This window comes from Saccopteryx bilineata, chromosome 2 (assembly GCF_036850765.1).
Source record: "Saccopteryx bilineata isolate mSacBil1 chromosome 2, mSacBil1_pri_phased_curated, whole genome shotgun sequence".
Lineage (NCBI taxonomy): Eukaryota > Metazoa > Chordata > Mammalia > Chiroptera > Emballonuridae > Saccopteryx > Saccopteryx bilineata.
In genome coordinates this window covers 161928328-161947149 of record NC_089491.1, presented here as the reverse complement: position 1 = coordinate 161947149, position 18822 = coordinate 161928328, and the positions used below count along the sequence as shown (strand labels likewise).

Here is an 18822-nt window from a genome sequence, read left to right as displayed (position 1 = left end):
CAGGATGGGCAGAGCATCGCCCCCTGGTGGGCAGAGCATCGCCCCTGGTGGGCGTGACAGGTGGATCCCGGTCGGGCGCATGCGGGAGTCTGTCTGACTGTCTCTCCCTGTTTCCAGCTTCAGAAAAATGAAAAAAAAAAAAAAAAGACTTGATGGAAATAACCCAAATACCATTACCAGCAAAGTGATTAAATTAACTAGTATACAGCACAGTGGTGTTCTGCATGTGGTTAACCACTAGCCCTTGGAAGGTGAGGGAATACACCAAAATTTGTAGCATTTGTCATGAAAATCTTCCCACTATGGCTAATTTCAGGCTACAAACACAAAACTTAACATGAAATTGGGAAAAGATGCACAAAAGCACACCATTATACAGTATATATTTCCTTCATAAAAATACAGTAGATAGAAATATCTTAAAAGCACTAATATAATAAATATATCAGGAAGTACTGACTTACTTTGTTTTCAAAAATGTAATAGCGTGAACTGTGCTCCCCCAAAATTCTTATCTTGAAGTCCTAATCCCCAATAAGATGGTATTTGAAATAGGGACTTTCGGGAGGCATTTATTTTTGCTATATAAAATCCTGGAAAAGTAGCTTCACCAGAAATCAACCCAGAAAAACACCTTATCTTGGACTTCTACCCTCCAGTGGACTTCTAGCCTCCAGAATTATAAATAAATAAATTTCTATTGTGGAGCCCTTCTTATACACTGCTCACAAAAATTAGGGGATCAGGAAATGTGCAGATACTCCAGTACTTTCAGCCTTTTGTATAGTGTACTTTCACCAATGAAATAAAAGTTGGGCCCTGGCCGGTTGGCTCAGTGGTAGAGCGTCGGCCTGGCATGTAGGAGTCCCGGGTTCGATTCCCGATGAGGGCACACAGGAGAAGCACCCATCTGCTTCTCCACCCCTCCCCTTCTCCTTCCTCTCTGTCTCTCTCTTCCCCTCCTGCAGCCAAGGCTCCATTGGAGCAAAGATGGCCCGGGCGCTGGGAATGGCTCCGTGGCCTCTGCCTCAGGCGCTAGAATGGCTCTGGTTGCAACAGAGTGACGCCCCGGATGGGCAGAGCATCGCCCCCCTGCTGGGCATACCGGGTGGATCCCAGTCAGGTATATACGGGAGTCTGTCTGACTGCCTCCCCGTTTCCAACTTCAGAAGAATACAAAAAAAAAAAAGAGTTGGTTTTGCATCCATTTACATAATTGAAGAACTTTCTTTGACTTGTTTGCTTTCCTGATGTTCTTGCTTAATTTAAAAAAAAAAAAAAAAATCAGCCTGGCCAGGCGGTGGCACAGTGGATAGAGCATCAGACTAGGATGCAGAGGACCCAGGTTCGAGACCCCGAGGTTGCCAGCTTGAGCGCGAGCTCATCTGGTTTGAGCAAAAGCTCACCAGTTTGGACCCAAGGTCGCTGGCTTGAGCAAGGGTTTACTTGGTCTGCTGAAGGCCCACGGTCAAGGCACATATGAGAAAGCAATCAATGAAAAACTGTGTTGCAACGCGCAACGAAAAAGTAATGATTGATGTTTCTCATCTCTCTGTTCCTTTCTGTCTGTCCCTGTCTACCCCTCTCTCTGACTCTGTCTCTGTAAAAAAAAACAACAACAGGCCCTGGCCGGTTGGCTCATTGGTAGAACGTCAGCCTGGCATGCAGAAGTCCCGGGTTTAATTCCCGGCCAGGGAACACAGGAGAAGCGCCCATCGGCTTCTCTACCCCTCCCCCTCTCTTTCCTCTCTGTCTCTCTCTTCCCCTCCCGCAGCGAGGCTCCTTTGGAGCAAAGATGGCCCAGGCACTGGGGATGGCACCTTGGCCTCTGCCCCAAGCGCTAGAGTGGCTCTGGTTACAACAGAGTGACGCCCCGGATGGGCAGAGCATCTGGTGGGCGTGCCCGGTGGAACCCGGTTGGGCGCATGCGGGAGTCTGTCTGACTGTCTCTCCCCATTTCTAGCTTCAGAAAAATACAAAACAAACAAACAAACAACAAAAAAAAACCCAAATGCTTTTTATCACTTCATATTAATTTTGAAATACCCCTAATTTTTATGAGCAGTATATAAGCTTCAATAATGTAATTGTTAATAATGGGTGTTTTTAACTGGCTCACAAAATTCATGAAAATAATTTTCAATTTTTTTAATATTGAAGAGTCTATATATACTAATACAGAATATAGTCTATATATTCTAGCCTATATTCTGTAAAATATAGTCTATATATACTAATACAAAATAATTTCCAAGATATACTCTGAAGTAAAAATTGGAAGGTGCAGTACAGTAGAGTATGCTGCCTTTTGGATAGAAAAAAGAAACTAAGAATAAATTATGTATTTCTGTAATTTTCAGAAAGAAAAGAAAACATAAAATAGTAAGATTGAACACTAATAACTATAAGGAAGGAATAGGAACCAAGGGGAAGACAGAAATGGGAGCTGGTTTCTTGCAGTTTTTTTTATGTACATGTTACTTTTGAACCATAAGTATAATTCAAAAATAAACTAAATCAAAAAAGATCTTAATATTGAAATTAACCTTAAAACTGAAAAATATAGTCCTAAGCTAAGCTTTAACAATTTAAAAAAATATTTGCAACCCCTCCACCACCCAAAGAAAATTCAAAAAAGGAATCTGATAGCATTTACCTTTGTATGTAAAAATCACAAGTTTATATCCAATACTATGCATAGTATTCGTTTGAGACAGGTCATTTCCAAGATGTGAAGACAATAATGGAATCAATGAGATTCCAAGATAAATCTGGTTAATAAATACTTTAGAAGAAAACGATTAAAGCCATTTACAATACATTCAGAAGAAAGCCAGTTTTGATCAGATTGTGAATTACCTGTTTGTATTCACTGACACAGCTTTGGCAGCAAAATCTTTTCTGCTGGCCATCAATCACCAGGACATTGTTTCCAGCACCTTTGCTGGGCAGGTACTCTCCACACTGTTCACAGCAATTCATTATCAGACCATTGGCCATTCGATATCTATTAAAGCAGTGGTCACTACACAGCTTATGAGTCATATTTTTAAAGCTAACTTCATGGCGAATCTATAAGAAAAACAGTAAACAAAATTTTAAAAACCAAAGGAGTATGACAAGTAGTCAAAAAACAAGGTGTTCCAATAGAAAAAATGCCTCAATAATTTTCCTGGAGAAGAAACATTTAAAGAGAAAAGGAAAGACAAAGTATGTATAATTATTCCTTGAACCATATTCATATATACACAATACATGTATGCTGTGGGGAGGACCACCAGTGACATAACTATAAACTTCTCTAGAGGTATCTAAAAATGACAGGAAACAACCCAGTTTGGAAATTACTAGCATATAGTTTCTAAAACAAAGATACTGAAAATCTTTAGATAAATCCAACAGGAACTATAAATAAGTATATTGCATTAGACAAGGTAGGAGAACCAACATTATAAATCATTCAAATGAGGTACATACATGCAGGTTTATTTTTCTTTTTTAATCAAATACTAACACTTTAATACAAATTAATAATGTAAAGTTACAAAAATATTTCTCTCCATTTGTTCTATGTCTTAGGCAAGATTGTTATCTTATTTATCAGCCTATTGATTTAAACACTGGTTTTATCTATGAGTCCTCCCCACCTCATGAAAAAAGCCAGTTCATGTTGTATTTTTCCACCCTTGCCGGGTAGCTTGGTTGGTTAGAGCATCGTCCAGAAGTGCAGAGGTTGCCTGTTCAATCCCCACTCAGAGCACATACAGGAACAGACCCATGTTCCTGACCTTCCTCTCTCACTAAAATCAATAAATAAAAAAATTAAGGCCCTGGCAGATTAGATAAGCAATAAAGCATCAGCCCGGTTTATGGAAGTCCAGGGTTTGATTCCCAGTCAGGGCATACAGGAGAAGCAACCATCTGCTTCTCCACCCCTCCCCCTTCTCTCCTCTCTCTCTCTCTCCCTTTTTCTCCAACAGCCATGGCTCAACTGGATCAAGCAAGTTGGCCCCTGGTGCTGAGAATGGCTCCATGGCCTTGCCTCAGGCATTAAAATAGCTTGGTTGCCAAGCCACTGAACAACAGCCCAAGATGGGCAGAGCATTACTTGCCAGGTGAATCCAGTTCCTGGCACATGCAGGAGTTTGTCTCTGCCTCCCTGCCTCTCACTTAATAAAAAAAGAAAAAGGAAAAGGAAAAGGAAAGGCAACGAAAAAGGGTAAGGCAAAGAAAAGAGAAAAAAGAAAAAAATAGGGGAGAGAAGGGGAGAAAAGATAATTATTTCCCTAATTCATTCTCAACTTAGGAGAATGGAATTACGTAACAGGATATTTAGATCATTTAATATATCCTCACTTTTATTAAAGAAATACACAGTAATGTAATATCATAAGTTAAAAATATTTCCATTAGTTATAACTAAATGATAAAGCACAAAAATAAAAATACAAACCTCTGTTAGTTTACCACAAATTGTACACCTTGATTTATTTAGAGCTCCTTTAGTAGGATTCTGTTTATCTTCATAGAGAGATAGACAGGACGTACTACAGAATTCCTGAAAGGACTCACTTGAGTCCACTTGAGCCACAATGGTTCCTTTCATTGTAGTTATATCTCTGAAAATAAGAGGAACAATTTAAAGTAAAATTCTATTTTAAAAACTAATCAGCCTGATCCGGCGGTAGCACAGTGGATAGAGTTGAACTGGGATGCAGAGGACCCAGGCTCAAAACCCCAAAGTCGCCTGCTTGAGCAGTTCATCTGGCTTGAGCACAGGCTCACCAGCTTTAGTGAAGGGTTACTGGCTTGAGCCCAAAGGTCGCTGGCTTGAAGCCCAAGGTCACTGATTTGAGCAAGGGGTCACTCACTCTGCTGTAGCATCTCCCCTCCACCTTCACCCATCAAAGCACATATGAGAAAGCAGTCGAACAACTAAGGTGCCACAACAAAGAAATGATGTTTCTCATCTCTCTACCTTCCTGTCTGTCTGGCCCTATCTGTCTCTGTCTCTGTCAAAAAATAAATAATGAAAAAAATAAACTATAAGAGTAATAATAGCTCAGCGGTAGAGCGTCGGCCTAGCGTGCGGAGGACCCGGGTTCGATTCCCAGCCAGGGCACACAGGAGAAGCGCCCATTTGCTTCTCCACCCCTCCGCCGCGCTTTCCCTCTCTGTCTCTCTCTTCCCCTCCCGCAGCCAAGGCTCCATTGGAGCAAAGATGGCCCGGGCGCTGGGGATGGCTCCTTGGCCTCTGCCCCAGGCGCTAGAGTGGCTCTGGTCGCAACATGGCGACGCCCAGGATGGGCAGAGCATCGCCCCCTGGTGGGCAGAGCGTCGCCCCTGGTGGGCTTGCCGGGTGGATCCCGGTCGGGCGCATGCGGGAGTCTGTCTGACTGTCTCTCCCTGTTTCCAGCTTCAGAAAAAAAAAAAAAAAAAAAAAAGAGTAATAATAGACATTTTTAATTTCTATAAAAGCAAATCTATTTTATACTCTTAAATCCTTGCCAGTACCTAATTTAACCTGAAACTCTTTAACAAGGCTTTCAGCTATTGGCAACACTTCAGAGAACAAAATGGTTATTATTTATAGAGAGTTTAATGTCAAGACCTAATTTACTGAGGTATAAATTTATAATACCTCTTGAATTCCCTTGCATACATAGAAAGCATAAAATGTTTAGGTCATGGGAACATGACAAAAATAACCTCACTTGCATTCTAAACAGCTATCTAACCGCAATTAGAAATGTTAGAAAATTGCCTGACCAGGCGGTGGCCCAGTGGATAGAGCGTTGGACTGGGATGCGGAGGACCAAGGTTCGAGACCCCGAGGTCGCCAGCTTGACCGCGGGCTCATCTGGCTTGAGTAAAAAGCTCACCAGCTTGGACCCAACGTCGCTGGCTCAAGCAAGGGGTTACTCAGTCTGCCCAAGGCCCACGGTCAAGGCACATAGAGAAAGCAATCAATAAACAACTAAGGTGTCACAACGAAAAACTGATGACTGATGCTTCTCATCTCTCCGTTCCTCTGTCTGTCCCTATCTATCTCTCTCTCTGACTCTCTCTCTGTCTCTAAAAAAAAGTTAGAAAATGACTGGACAACTTTTGAAGTTTTCCTTTAATTCTCAATTTCAAGATTCTATATTGTAGTATGTAAGTCTACTACTGTAAAGCAACCTAAAGACTATACTTTCAGGGATCATTTCTATAGTTCGTAAAGCAACCTAAACGGTGTATAATAATTGTTCCAATATTTGACTTTATTAAACTCATACAGAGCACTAAGACTTTTCCAAAGTTCTAAGATGAAAAATATCTTCACAAATTTGGACTGCTCCAAAAAATGGTACAAGAAAATACATCTGGTTTGACTTTCGTATAATATAAACTATCCCACTTACTTTATTTTTTTTAGCAAGAGAGAGATGCAGACAGGAAGGGAGAGATGAAAAGCATTAACTTCTTGCAGCACTTTATTGATTACTTCTAATAAATGCCTTGACAAAAGGGGGCTCCAACCAAACCAGTGACCCCTTACTCAAGCCAGCAACCTTGGGTTTCAAACCAGTGACCACAGGATCATGTCCATGATGGCATGCTCAAGACAAGGACACTGAGCTCAAGCTGGAGAGCCCATGCTCAATTGAGCCCACGCTCAAATCAGTGACTTCTGGGTTTCAAACTTGGGACCTCAACACCCCAGGTTGATGCTCTAGCCACTGTGCCACCACCAGTGAGGTCATATACCATTTATTTTTAAACAGTGAAGCCAAACCTAAAATTTGGCAGAAAAGAGTATCCTGTCTCTCCAAGACTGTCAAAAAACTGATATCTGAGTCTTGAAAAGTGACTATTCTAATGACATAATGTTCAAAACATACATAAAATCCAAAGACTTGCCAATTTTAAGATCTTAATATGAGCCTGACCAGACGGTGGCGCAGTGGATACAGCGTCGGACTGGGATGCGGAAGACCCAGGTTCGAGACCCTGAGGTCGCCAGCTTGAGTGCGGGCTCATCTGGTTTGAGCAAAAAGCTCACCAGCTTGAGCTCAAGGTCGCTGGCTCCAGCAAGGGGTTACTCGGTCTGCTGAAGGCCCGTGGTCAAGGCACATATGAGAAAGCAATCAATGAACAACTAAGGTGTTGCAACGCGCAATGAAAAACTAATGATTGATGCTTCTCATCTCTCCATTCCTGTCTGTCTGTCCCTGTCTATCCCTCTCTCTGACTCTCTCTCTGTAAAAAAAAAAAAAAATCTTAATATGAAGACGGTATAAAACTTGACCTATACAGAACTATTCATATATACTGCTCATAAAAATTAGGGAATATTTCAAAAATGAATATGAGATGATAACATATCTCCTAATTTTTTTAAGCAGTATATAAACCGCTTAAAAATTTTACGTAATAATTTACATATGTATTTTTACAAATTTAAGAAGTCTGATAAAGATTACAGACAAAATCAATTAACAAGGTCAACCCCAATGTCTATCAAAATAGAAAGAAAGCCTTTTAATCATAAGCCAACTGGGTTTGATGGAGAACACTCCAAAACCAGTATAAATTTCAGTTTGCTTTTAAGATTCAACTTGCTTACGAATTTTTATAACACAGTAATACGTCTCTAAGACTAATAAGTTTTCCTAAATTTTATACCACCAGTATTCAAACAAATGGAATTATGTCGAAAAGTAAATCTTACTTTTTACACATAACACAGAGTTTCTTTGGAGCAGGCTTGTGAGAGAAGGAGGAAAGGCAGGTGGTAGAACAAAAGAGATGAGCTGATCCTTTTCGTTGATAAGCTGTCTGTCCCTTCTGTAAAGGTTTTTTGCAGTTTGCACAAGTGACTTTAACTGGTTTAGTGGGTTGCTGTTGGGCTGAAGGCTGGAAAATCTGTTTAGGAAGCGAGGCCACTGGTGATAAAGAATCCACCCCTGGCTGTTTCTGATTACGCGGAAATGATGCTGACTGGGAAATCCAAGAATCTTAAAAACAAAATATACAAGAAAGAGTAAGAAATGTATTTTCACACACTGAAATTTTTTATCAGAGAAACAGTTTTTTGCCTTACTATTCTGTACAAGTGTAAGACATTAATAAGGCAGAAGCATAGCACAGAAGTAAGTAATATAAGTATTGGGGTAAGAAAGGCTGGTTGCCATTCAGGCTCTATCACTTACTAGACCTGGAAGTTACTTAAACTCTGTACCTAACTCTTCTCTAAACTGATAATGGTACCAACATCTTAGGAATGCTAACATTAAATGAGATAATACACGTAAGAAACCATAGTGACTAGCATATAGAAAGCACTAAAAAATATTAGCCTTTAGTTATTAAACAGGAAGAATTTGCCAAATATTACTTTAAGCAGGAATACAAACATCAACATATAAGTATAATAAAATCTTGATCAACCAGAATCTTCAACAAATATAATACAAGATTGTTAAATTTTATATATGATTATATTCAAGACATCTTTTTTAAGAACAGCTTTTCCATATATACATTCAGTTCCATACCCTCTGAATATACACATAACAAATAAATTAGTGTTTCACAGAAATGACAGTAAGCCAACATATAGTAATCAATGCACTATATTGTTCTTCCACTGCCAACAGTTTCAGCACAACACAGCTTTGCTGTGAAGGTACACTGCATTACCACTGGAGTGCAGTTATTCATCTGTCCTCTTTTAATAGTGAGCTGCTTTAGTACTAGCTGCAGCCTCCAGCTTGCTGCATAGCTACAGCTCCACAGACTTTCACTACACTACCAAAACCATAACCTTTGTTCATTATGAAACTTTTATTAGAAGTTATATTGAGATTATAAGGCCACCACTTCTAATCTCATAATATCTTTTTCTTTCCAGTTTCTTCTAAATCTTAAACTTCCTGACATAAAAGCAGCCCTTCCATATTAGAAACCATTACTTTCCTTCCATAGTAAGTACAAATATATCCAGAGCTCAGGGAAAGTTCTTTACCACAAAAACTTCAAGAAGGTGATCTCCTAGTTCTGATCCAGTCCACAATTTAATGGTTTCAACAAGCTACACATGTTGCTATTCAAAATTTACTCCACAATCACCACCACCACCAAAATTATATAGATATACAAAGAATATAAACATAGTACATTCTGGAATCCTGTTTTCCTATTGTTTCCAGGGTAAATGAACAGTTTTAATAAATAAGTAGCAATACTCATGAAGATAAAAAAAAGTAAATCACTGTAAGAACTGGCAGTTTTACTCTCTGGCAGGCTTTCAATCAAAAAAACAGTATTTGAGCATATGCTAGAAAGAATAGCTTTTGCAACAAATACTGGCTGGCTCCTTATTTTTCAACTTTCTAGGCTTATCATTTGTATATATACTTAAAGGAATCTATTTAAACTTAAGGGCTTCTATTATTGAAAATATGGTGCTATAATTTTCAGTTTTAGGCCCGGTGTAAATAATGTAATGGCTCCCTTTAACTATACTTCAGCTCTTACATTTCATCTACTTTCAAATTTTCACCTACAAGACTTTTAAGAAAAGACTGGACCTAATCATTTCATCAAACCCTTTCATTTTATACAAGGGACATCATGGGATAGTAGTTTAATCAGTCCGAGAGCCAGTACACAGTCAAGATTTTATAACTCTCTATCACAAATAAGAAAGCACATAAAAATACAGGAACTAATTCACACCTGACCATGCAGTGGCGCAGTAGATAGTATGTCGACCTGAGATGATGAGGACCCAGGTTTGAATCCCAGAGGTCACCAGTTTGAGTGCAGGCTCAACAGCTTGAGCACAGGGTCACTGACTCAGCTAGAACCCCGACCCTCATCAAGGCACATATGAGAAAAAAATCAACGAACAACTGAAGTGCCATAACCAGGAGTTGATGCTTCTCATCTCTCTCGCTTCCTGTCTACCCCGTCTCTCTCTCTCTCTCTCTCTCTCTCTCTCTTAAAAAAAAAAAAAGACCTAATTCACAAACACCAAGAGCAGCAGGTGTATCTGTTTAGTTTTTCTGATGAGTACTTTATATTCTTTTGTTTAAGAGTCTGAGTAAACAAAAACACATCTCTTACAATATATCCCTTTGACTAAGCAATATTCCTAAAGAAATACATATCCCAAATACATTCGTACTCTGAAAAGTTGTTTATATAGGAAAACCTGGAACCAAGCTAAATAGAGAATAAAACTCAAACATATACTTGACATGGACAAATGTTCAAAATTTATTGCTAGGTATTTAAAGTAGTACGAGGGGAGAGTTTACAAAACTATACTTTTAACTATATCTCTGATAAGAATTAAATGTACCATTGTCAATGGTGAGACTGAACTGGATTTTCGTTTTCATACTCTTATGTTACTAATACATTTACAATTACAAGAAAGACGAAATAGACATTTTAAAACTAATTTAAGCACTCATTCTTAAACACTTTTTCTTTTATTTTTATGAGACAGAGAAAGACAGGAAGGGAGAGAGATGAGTAGCATCAACTGGTAGTTGCGCACTTTAGTTGTTTACTGACTGCTTCTCATTCATGCCTTGACCAGCGGCTCCAACCAAGGCAGTGACCCCTTGCTCAAGCCAGCGACCATGGGGTCATGTTGATGATACTCAGTTCAAGCTGGTGAGCCTGCACTTAAGCCAGATGAGCCCGTGCTCAAGCCAGTAACCTCAACCTCAGTGTCCCATATTAATGCTCTATCCACTGCACCAACACTGGTCAGACTCATTTTTAAACTTTTATGTGAACTACAACAGTAGTCCCCAATGCCAGGGCCGCGGACCAGAACTGGTCTGTGGGTCATTTAGTACTGGTCCATAGAAAAAGAATAAAAGACTTACGTTATTTCTGTTTTATTTATATTTAAGTCTGAACGATGTTTTATTTTTAAAAAACGACCAGATTCCCTCTGTTACATTCGTCTAAGACTCACTCTTGACGCTTGTCTCGGTCACGTGATATATTTATCCATCCCACCCTAAAGGCCGGTCCGTGGAAATATTTTCTGACATTAAACCGGTCTGTGGCCCCAAAAAGGTTGGAAACCACTTAACTAGAAGGTTACAATGAAAGACATCTAACTTTGCAGCTCATAGTAGTATATAACTTGGCAAGAACTTTTTCAAAGGCAATATAACAATATATTTCTACAACTTACACAAATATAAACACACACACAGGGAAAGGGTCTTCGAAGGCATGAAAAATTCTCAAAACTGAGTAATAAGAAACACATTTCTTTCAAAATCACAGCACACCAGCTATTTTTTTAAACTAAAAATATTCAATGGGAGTCTGACCAGGTGGTGGCACAGTGGATAGAGCGACAGACTGGAATGCGGAGGACCCAGGTTTAAGACCCTGAGGTCGCCAGCTTGAGCCAGGGCACATCTGGTTTGAGCAAAGTTCACCAGCTTGGACCCAAGGTCGCTGGCTTGAGCAAGGGTTTACTCGGTCTGCTGAAGGCCCACGGTCAAGGCACATACGAGAAAGCAATCATTGAACAACTAAGGTGTTGCAACGAAAAACTGATGATTGATGCTTCTCATCTCTCTCCGTTCCTGTCTGTCTGTCCCTATCTATCCCTCTCTCTGACTCTAAAAAATAATAAAATAAAATAAATATTCAAGGGGAAAAGGGATAGTGATATTCTTTGGCCTAGTAACTTCATTTCTAGTGATATACTAAATAAAACTCTGAACAAAAATGTTCATCATAGACCTACAGTAGCAAATATGGGAAAATCCAAATCAGGGAACAGTATATTCCAGGGGTCGGGAACCTTTTTGGCTGAGAGAGCCACGAACACCACATATTTTAAAATGTAATTCCGTGAAGCCATACAATGACCCGTGTATGTTACACATTATCCAATAAAAATTTGGTGTTGTCCAGAGGACAGCTGTGATTGGCTCCAACCACCCGCAACCATGAACATGAGTGGTAGGAAATGAATGGATTGTAATACATGAGAATGTTTTATATTTTTAATGTTATTTTTTTTATTAAAGATTTGTCTGCGAGCCAGATGCAGCCATCAAAAGAGCCACATATGGCTCGTGAGCCATAGGTTCCCAACCCCTGGTATATTCATACCAATTAATTATACAGCCATTAAAAACTTTTTGTGCATAGGCCCTGGTCGGTTGGCTCAGCGGTAGAGCGTCGGCCTGGCGTGCGGGGGACCCGGGTTCGATTCCCAGCCAGGGCACATAGGAGAAGCGCCCATTTGCTTCTCTATCCCCCCCCTCCTTCCTCCCTGTCTCTCTAATCCCCTCCCGCACCCAAGGCTCCATTGGAGCAAAGATGGCCTGGGCGCTGGGGATGGCTCCTTGGCCTCTGCCCCAGGCACTAGAGTGGCTCTGGTCGCGGCAGAGTGACACCCCGGAGGGGCAGAGCTTCGCCCCTGGTGGGCATGCCGGGTGGATCATGGTCGGGAGCATGCGGGAGTCTGTCAGCCTGTCTCTCCCCGTTTCCAGCTTCAGAAAAATACAAAAAAAAAAAAACCAAAAACTTTTTGTGCATAAATATTAATAACAAGAAAATATAATGTAATAATAAATGATGAAAAGGCCCTGGCTGGTTGGCTCAGCAACAGAGCATCAGCCTGGCGAGTGGAAGTCCCGGCTTTGATTCCCAGCTAGGGCACACAGGAGAAGCGACCATCTGCTTCTTCACCCCTCTGCCACGCCTTCCTCTCTGTCTCTCTCTTCCTCTCCCGCAGCCAAGGCTCCATTGGAGCAAAGATGGCCCGGGCGCTGGGGATGGCTCCTTGGCCTCTGCCACAGGCGCTAGAGTGGCTCTGGTCGCAACACAGTGACGCCCCAGATGGGCAGAGCATTGCCCCCTGGTGGGAATGCCGGGTGGATCCCGGTCGGGCGCATGCGGTAGTCTGTCTGACTGCCTCCCCGTTTCCAGCTTCAGAAAAATACCAAAAAAAAAAAGAAAAAGAAGCCGGGAATCCTGCACACCAGGCCGATGCTCTACCACTGAGCCAACCTGCCAGGGCCTAGGAATGCCCTTGTTGATCAAGCTACCCAAAAGAAAATTATTTGGAGCAACCATGACAGATTGAGCAATTCAGTCTCATTCTATTCATCACCAGAGAACGCTGCAGCCCTGTGTAAACAGTTTCAACTTTCTCGGGAAGCAGCACAGCAGATTGGGAAATCCTGTCCAAGGGGTCCTATACTACAATCTGCCCCTTCATTTGGAGTTAACCCTCAAGGACCCCTACCAGGACAACTCTGGCAAATAGATGTTACTCATATACCTTCATTTGGCAAACAGTCCTATGTCCACGTTATAGTGGATACATATTCTGGATTTATAGTAACCTCTGTCAGAACAGGAGAGGCTGCTAAGCATGTTATAGCTCATTGTTTTGTATGCATTGTTCTATTATTGGATTTCCTAAACTGGTTAAACTGAAAATGCTCCTGCATATGGAGCAAAAGCATTTACTATATTTTGTCATTCTTACAATCTTTAAAGTTAAGGTATTATTAAAGTGTACTCAGCAAATATTTTTAAGGTCAATTAAAAAAAAATTTTTTAAAGGGGGTAGTCATGTCCTGGAACTCCTACAGGTCTACCATATCATGCTTTTTACATGTAAAAAAAAAAAAAAAAAAATTTAAATTTCTTTTGAATGCTGATGAACAGGAGACACCAAATCTTTTTCGCCTGCAAACTACTACCTTCTTTATTTGATCTAGCTAATAACACTGTTTTGTCTTTTTCCAAATAGCTCCAGATATATGGAAAAGATTTATATAGGCGGATGGGGATCCTCAAACCCCTCAGCGAGATCTTCTGAGCATGGCTTTTAAGATACCTAGAGGCAGAAAAAGCCCAATAGAGATCAGGGGAACTACCAGCTTTTAGGATACACCCTTAAAGGCTCCAATGCCCCAAAGGGGTCTCATAGGATGCCATCTGGGCCCTGCTTCAATAGTGGAAAGGAAGGTCATTGAGCTAACGCCTGCCAGACTTACATGCCTCTGCTGTGAGGAAACAGGGACACTAGAAGGTAGGCTTCCCCCTCGCTCCTCTAAGGGAGGGTTCAGTCTCTTCCAGCCCTGCTCCAGCCACCTATGACCTAACCTTGCCCACAATGCTGGGGTTAGCCACTGAAGGCTGAAGGTCCCCAGGGCTGTCAGCCCCATCTATGACACTGTGGACAAGCCTAGGGTATTTCTTCCAAGAAGCAGGTAAACTGATCTCATTTGCACAAGGGCCACTTAACTATGTCTTGCCTGAATAGTCAGGTTTTTTATTCTTCCCTCGAAGATCTCTGTTGTGGGTGTTGATAGTCCTATTTTCTGCTGCTTTATTTAATATATAGTGTTTCCTTTATCCCTCCTACCTCAATGCCCCACTCATATTTCAGCAGGCTGGGACCTACTCCTAATTTAGAGCTCTCGTTCCCCCTTTTGCCAACTTCTATCATGAATCTACCTTTGCCACCCAGCTTAGTGTATCCCAAGGTTCTCTTTACCAAGCCACAGTCACAGAGCTCCAGGGAAAAGCAACCTGGTCTCATCTCTCCAGGCAGAGAACAGAAGCTCCATTTCCACAAATGCTGCAGATGGCTTTCCCAGTCTACCTGAATCATTACCAGCTAGAAACAGCAGTCATTGGGACTTGGACGTGAGCTGCAAAGTATAGAATGGTGACAACAATTCCAGTGCCATGCAGACTTTTCCTGGATGTGGACTTTTCCTGGACTCCTGCTCCTTGTGACAGCTCATAACAGACTGAACTGGGGTTGGGTTGCATTTTTCAGGGATTTGGCATGGTGTTGGGGCCAACTTGGACTTGGTGAACATGTCAAGGACACTACTCTTTTATGGATTCTTGCTGCACTGGCCAAGAGTTTGCTTAAGGGCTTTAATCATTGTAAAAAAAAAAAATAGAAGACTAGATAAAGAAGATGTGGCACATATATACCATGGTATACTATTCAGCCATAAGAAATGATGACATCGGATCACTTACAACAAAATGATGGGATCTTGATAACATTATACGGAGTGAAATAAATCAGAAAAAAACAAAAACTGCAGGATTCCATACATTGGTGGGACATAAAAACGAGACTAAGAGACATGGACAAGAGTGTGGTGGTTACGGGGGGCAGGGGGAGGGTAGGAAGGAGAGGGGGAGGGGGAGGGGTACAAGGAAAACTAGATAGAAGGTGACGGAGGAAAATCTCTCTTTGGGTGATGGGTATGCAACAGAATTGAATGACAAGATAACCTGGACATGTTTTCTTTGAATATATGTATCCTGATTTATTGATGTCACCCCATTAAAATAAAAATTTATTTATAAAAAAAAAAAAAGCAAAAATTAAAATCAGATAAGCATTCAAAATTAAACAGAGAAAGTAAAATCTAAATGCAATTGCAGCATATTATATTGTCCCTTAAGTGCGCTATTTATCTTTCTATTCTCTATACATTGAAACAATACAACTAAAAATATATTAGCAAAAAGAGAGCACATGACAAATAACATGCCAAAATGTTACAATTTAATGATGGCGAATATATAAGTATTTTTTTAAATCCTTTAGACATAAGTTTCTGACTAATTTTCTAATAATTGTGGAGAAACACTTGTATATAGTTTTATATCTCTTACCAGCTAAGCGTTCAAATTTAGAACTCAATAGAATTAACCTACCTTACTTGAATAAACTAACCAAGGTGACACCAATTATTCCAATAGAAAAAGCATCAGCCAAAGTTCAATTCATTTACATGGGGTTGAAGATCACTCACTGCTTACCAGGACTATGATGATTTGCAGATTCTCCATTCTGAAATACATCTCCTGTCACATTCATCCTACCAGGATTAAAAGGTCCTACTCCAGTCTTGGTCTGTGAAGTTAAAGATGGGGTGTATGTTTGTATATTAACACCGAAATTACTTGACTGCAGTCCGTTAGAGACATCTCCCAAGTTGGTATTCTGCAGTGATGTTACATGTGTAATCATTAAGTTCATATCTCGCCCGTCAGTATTTTCTAATTGGCCATCATTCACAGAGTTTACACCTGCTTCTAAGGTTGTAACATTAGCAATCTGAATTTCAGAGTCTGGTTCTGTGGTAATACCACTATTCCCCATTCCTGCATTTACCTTACTTCTTGAAAAACTGGAAGTGGAGAAATCCACATCATTGTTTCTGTTTTTAGTCTCAGGAGGTCGTCGAGGCTCAATAAAATTGGAGGAATTTTTCTCTTGCCCTTGATTTGTTTCCATGTCCTCTTCATCATCAATGACAATTGTCTCACTTACACTTCCCTTGTGAGAAGACAAGTCTTTTGAGGAAGGCAGAATTTTGGAATCATTTCCTTGTAGTTCTTCATTTTTTAATGATGTAAATGTTATGGTTCTTTGATCAGCAACCACTGGTGCAGAAGGTAGAGGAGGTTGTACAGGTTCAATAAAAACAACATCATCGTCATCTTCCACTGTTGAGTTCTGAAATTTATTAGATCTAGAAACTAAAGGATTAGGCGGACCACTGAATGAATTTCCAACATTCGTGAGACTAGCTGCCATGGCTGTACTCCCTAATAAAAGAGGAGAACGATCAGTCAACTCTAATCCTCCCACTGAACCTGTGTCCATGCCAAGGAACCTGTTAAGGAGATAGAAAAAAGAAAAATAATACAATGTCAGTATATGACATTTTATATGTTATTCTAATTGAAAGAATTCTTTTTGTGTGCTCTTACTTTCTTTTTTATTCTAAATGAAAATAATTTTCATCTAATATCCAGGAATATTTTGATATTTATTCTGTGATCTTCTCTTAGTCACGAATCATTTAATACAGTTTACATGTGAACTTTTAACAATATAAAAAAAAGGTAATTTCCTGACCAGGTAGTGACACAGTGGATAGAGCATCAGCCTGGAAAGCTGAAGACTCAGATTTGAAACCCCAAGATCGCCAGCTTGAGCACAGACTCATTTGACTTGAGCACGGGGCTCAACAGCTAGAGCATAAGACCAAAGACACAACCCCATCGCTGGCTTTAGCCCAAAGGTCACTGGCTCGAGTGCAAGGTCACTGGGTTGAGCAAGGGAGCACTGGCTCAGCTGAAGACACCCAGTCAATGCATATGAGAAAGTAATCAATGAACAAATAAGGTGCTGCAACTATGGGTTGACACTTCTCATCTCTCTCTCTTCTTCCTGTTTCTCTCTCTCACTCAAAAAAAAATCCCTGCTCTATACAATCTTTCCTCTGTATTAAATAAAATGATAGGGCTAGTGCCTAATATCCATTACCTCATCTTTTTTTAATCCCTTCTTCTCATACTACCTGGCTCCCACATAACTGTAGGAGTAAATCTTTCTGAAAATCTGAAATCTTTCTTGACTCTACCCAGAAAGCTTAAATCCTTATTTGCCAGGCACTCTGCAGTGTGTTTTACATTTATGTATCATCTGAAAACAGCCCCCAAATATATCATGTCCTAATTCCTCGAACCTGTAAATGTATGTCTTTGAAAAGATGACTAAGGATTTAAAAATAAGATGGGCTGGGTGTGCCCTAAATGCAATTATAAGTGCCTTTATCAAAGAAAGGTGGAGGGAAGTTACAAGCACAAGAGAAGACAGTGTGGTCATAGAGGCAGATTAAAGGAAACCGAGTGTTACAGTTAAGGAATGTTGGCAGTCACCAGAGTGTAGAAGAGGCAAGAAACAAATTCTTCCGGCCCTGGCCGGTTGGCTCAGTGGTACAGTGGTAGAGCGTCGGCCTGGCATGCAGGAGTCCTGGGTTCGATTCCCGGCCAGGGCACACAGGAGAAGCGCCCATCTGCTTCTCCACCCCTCCCCCTCTCCTTCTTCTCTGTCTCTCTCTTCCCCTCCCGCAGCCGAGGCTCCACTGGAGCAAAGACGGCCTGGGCGCTGGGGATGGCTCCTCGGCCTCTGCCCCAGGCGCTAGAGTGGCTCTGGTAGCGACAGAGCAATGCCCCGGAGGGGCAGAGCGTCGCCCCCTGGTGGGTGTGCCAGGTGGATCCCGGTCGGGCGGATCTCGGTCGGGCGCAGGGAGCCTGTCTGACTGTCTCTTTTCGATTCTAGCTTCAGAAGAGTACAGAAGAAAAAAAAAAAGAAACAAATTCTTTCCTCGGAGCCTCCAGAGGAAGAATGCCCTACTAACACTTTGATTTGAGCCCAGTGTCACTGACTTCCAATGTCTGACCTCCAGAACTGTGAGCGAAAAAAGTGCTGTTGTTTTTACATATTGTGGATCAGTAGTTTTATTGCTAGCTTTACCCAGTGGCCACATAAGTTTCTATTGAACGAGTACAAAAAATGTTTTATGTAAATGATAAAGGCACGCTTTAAAATTAAATACCCACTACACTTTGAAGTTATTACATGTTCTTACAAGCTAATATCCTTTTACTTTTTAAAGTATGATACTATGTAAAACAAGCCTTAGAATAGAAAACACAAAAATTCTGGTGGTCAGTCCACAATGTTAAGAAAAACTGTTCACCCTCAAGTTTGTGTGATTATTTGCACAGCTAAAGGAAATGAACACAACCCTTTTGATTTACATCTTCATCCCTTGATATAGCTATATAATTTGTCCCAGTTTAATGATTAAGAAATTGTGGCTTTGAAATTGTTAATTAGCTTAGAAATGCTAATTAACATGCCAAAGCCATACAGCTAGAATGCATACCTAGGCCTTGATAACTCAATAATTCAAACTCTTTATCATTGTGCAATAATCAACT

The 18822-nt window shown here is 40.7% G+C and overlaps 1 protein-coding gene across 6 annotated transcripts in view; it reads right to left on the bottom strand.

Annotated features, from left to right (window-relative positions):
• ZMYM2 (zinc finger MYM-type containing 2) overlaps positions 1-18822 on the bottom strand; it is a 154782-nt gene that overhangs the window by 109374 nt on the left and 26586 nt on the right. For 4 of the 6 annotated variants that reach the window (XM_066258289.1, XM_066258291.1, XM_066258290.1 and 1 more), the window contains exons 3-6: positions 15844-16703; positions 7715-8000; positions 4454-4619; positions 2860-3072 (exon numbers count right to left, since the gene is read on the bottom strand). In XM_066258289.1, coding sequence (XP_066114386.1) covers positions 2860-3072; positions 4454-4619; positions 7715-8000; positions 15844-16693 — 1515 coding nt within the window. In that variant the 5' untranslated portion in view covers positions 16694-16703. The remainder of the gene's footprint in view (positions 1-2859; positions 3073-4453; positions 4620-7714; positions 8001-15843; positions 16704-18822) is intronic. The other 2 variants (XM_066258294.1, XM_066258295.1) reach the window with 1 other exon arrangement.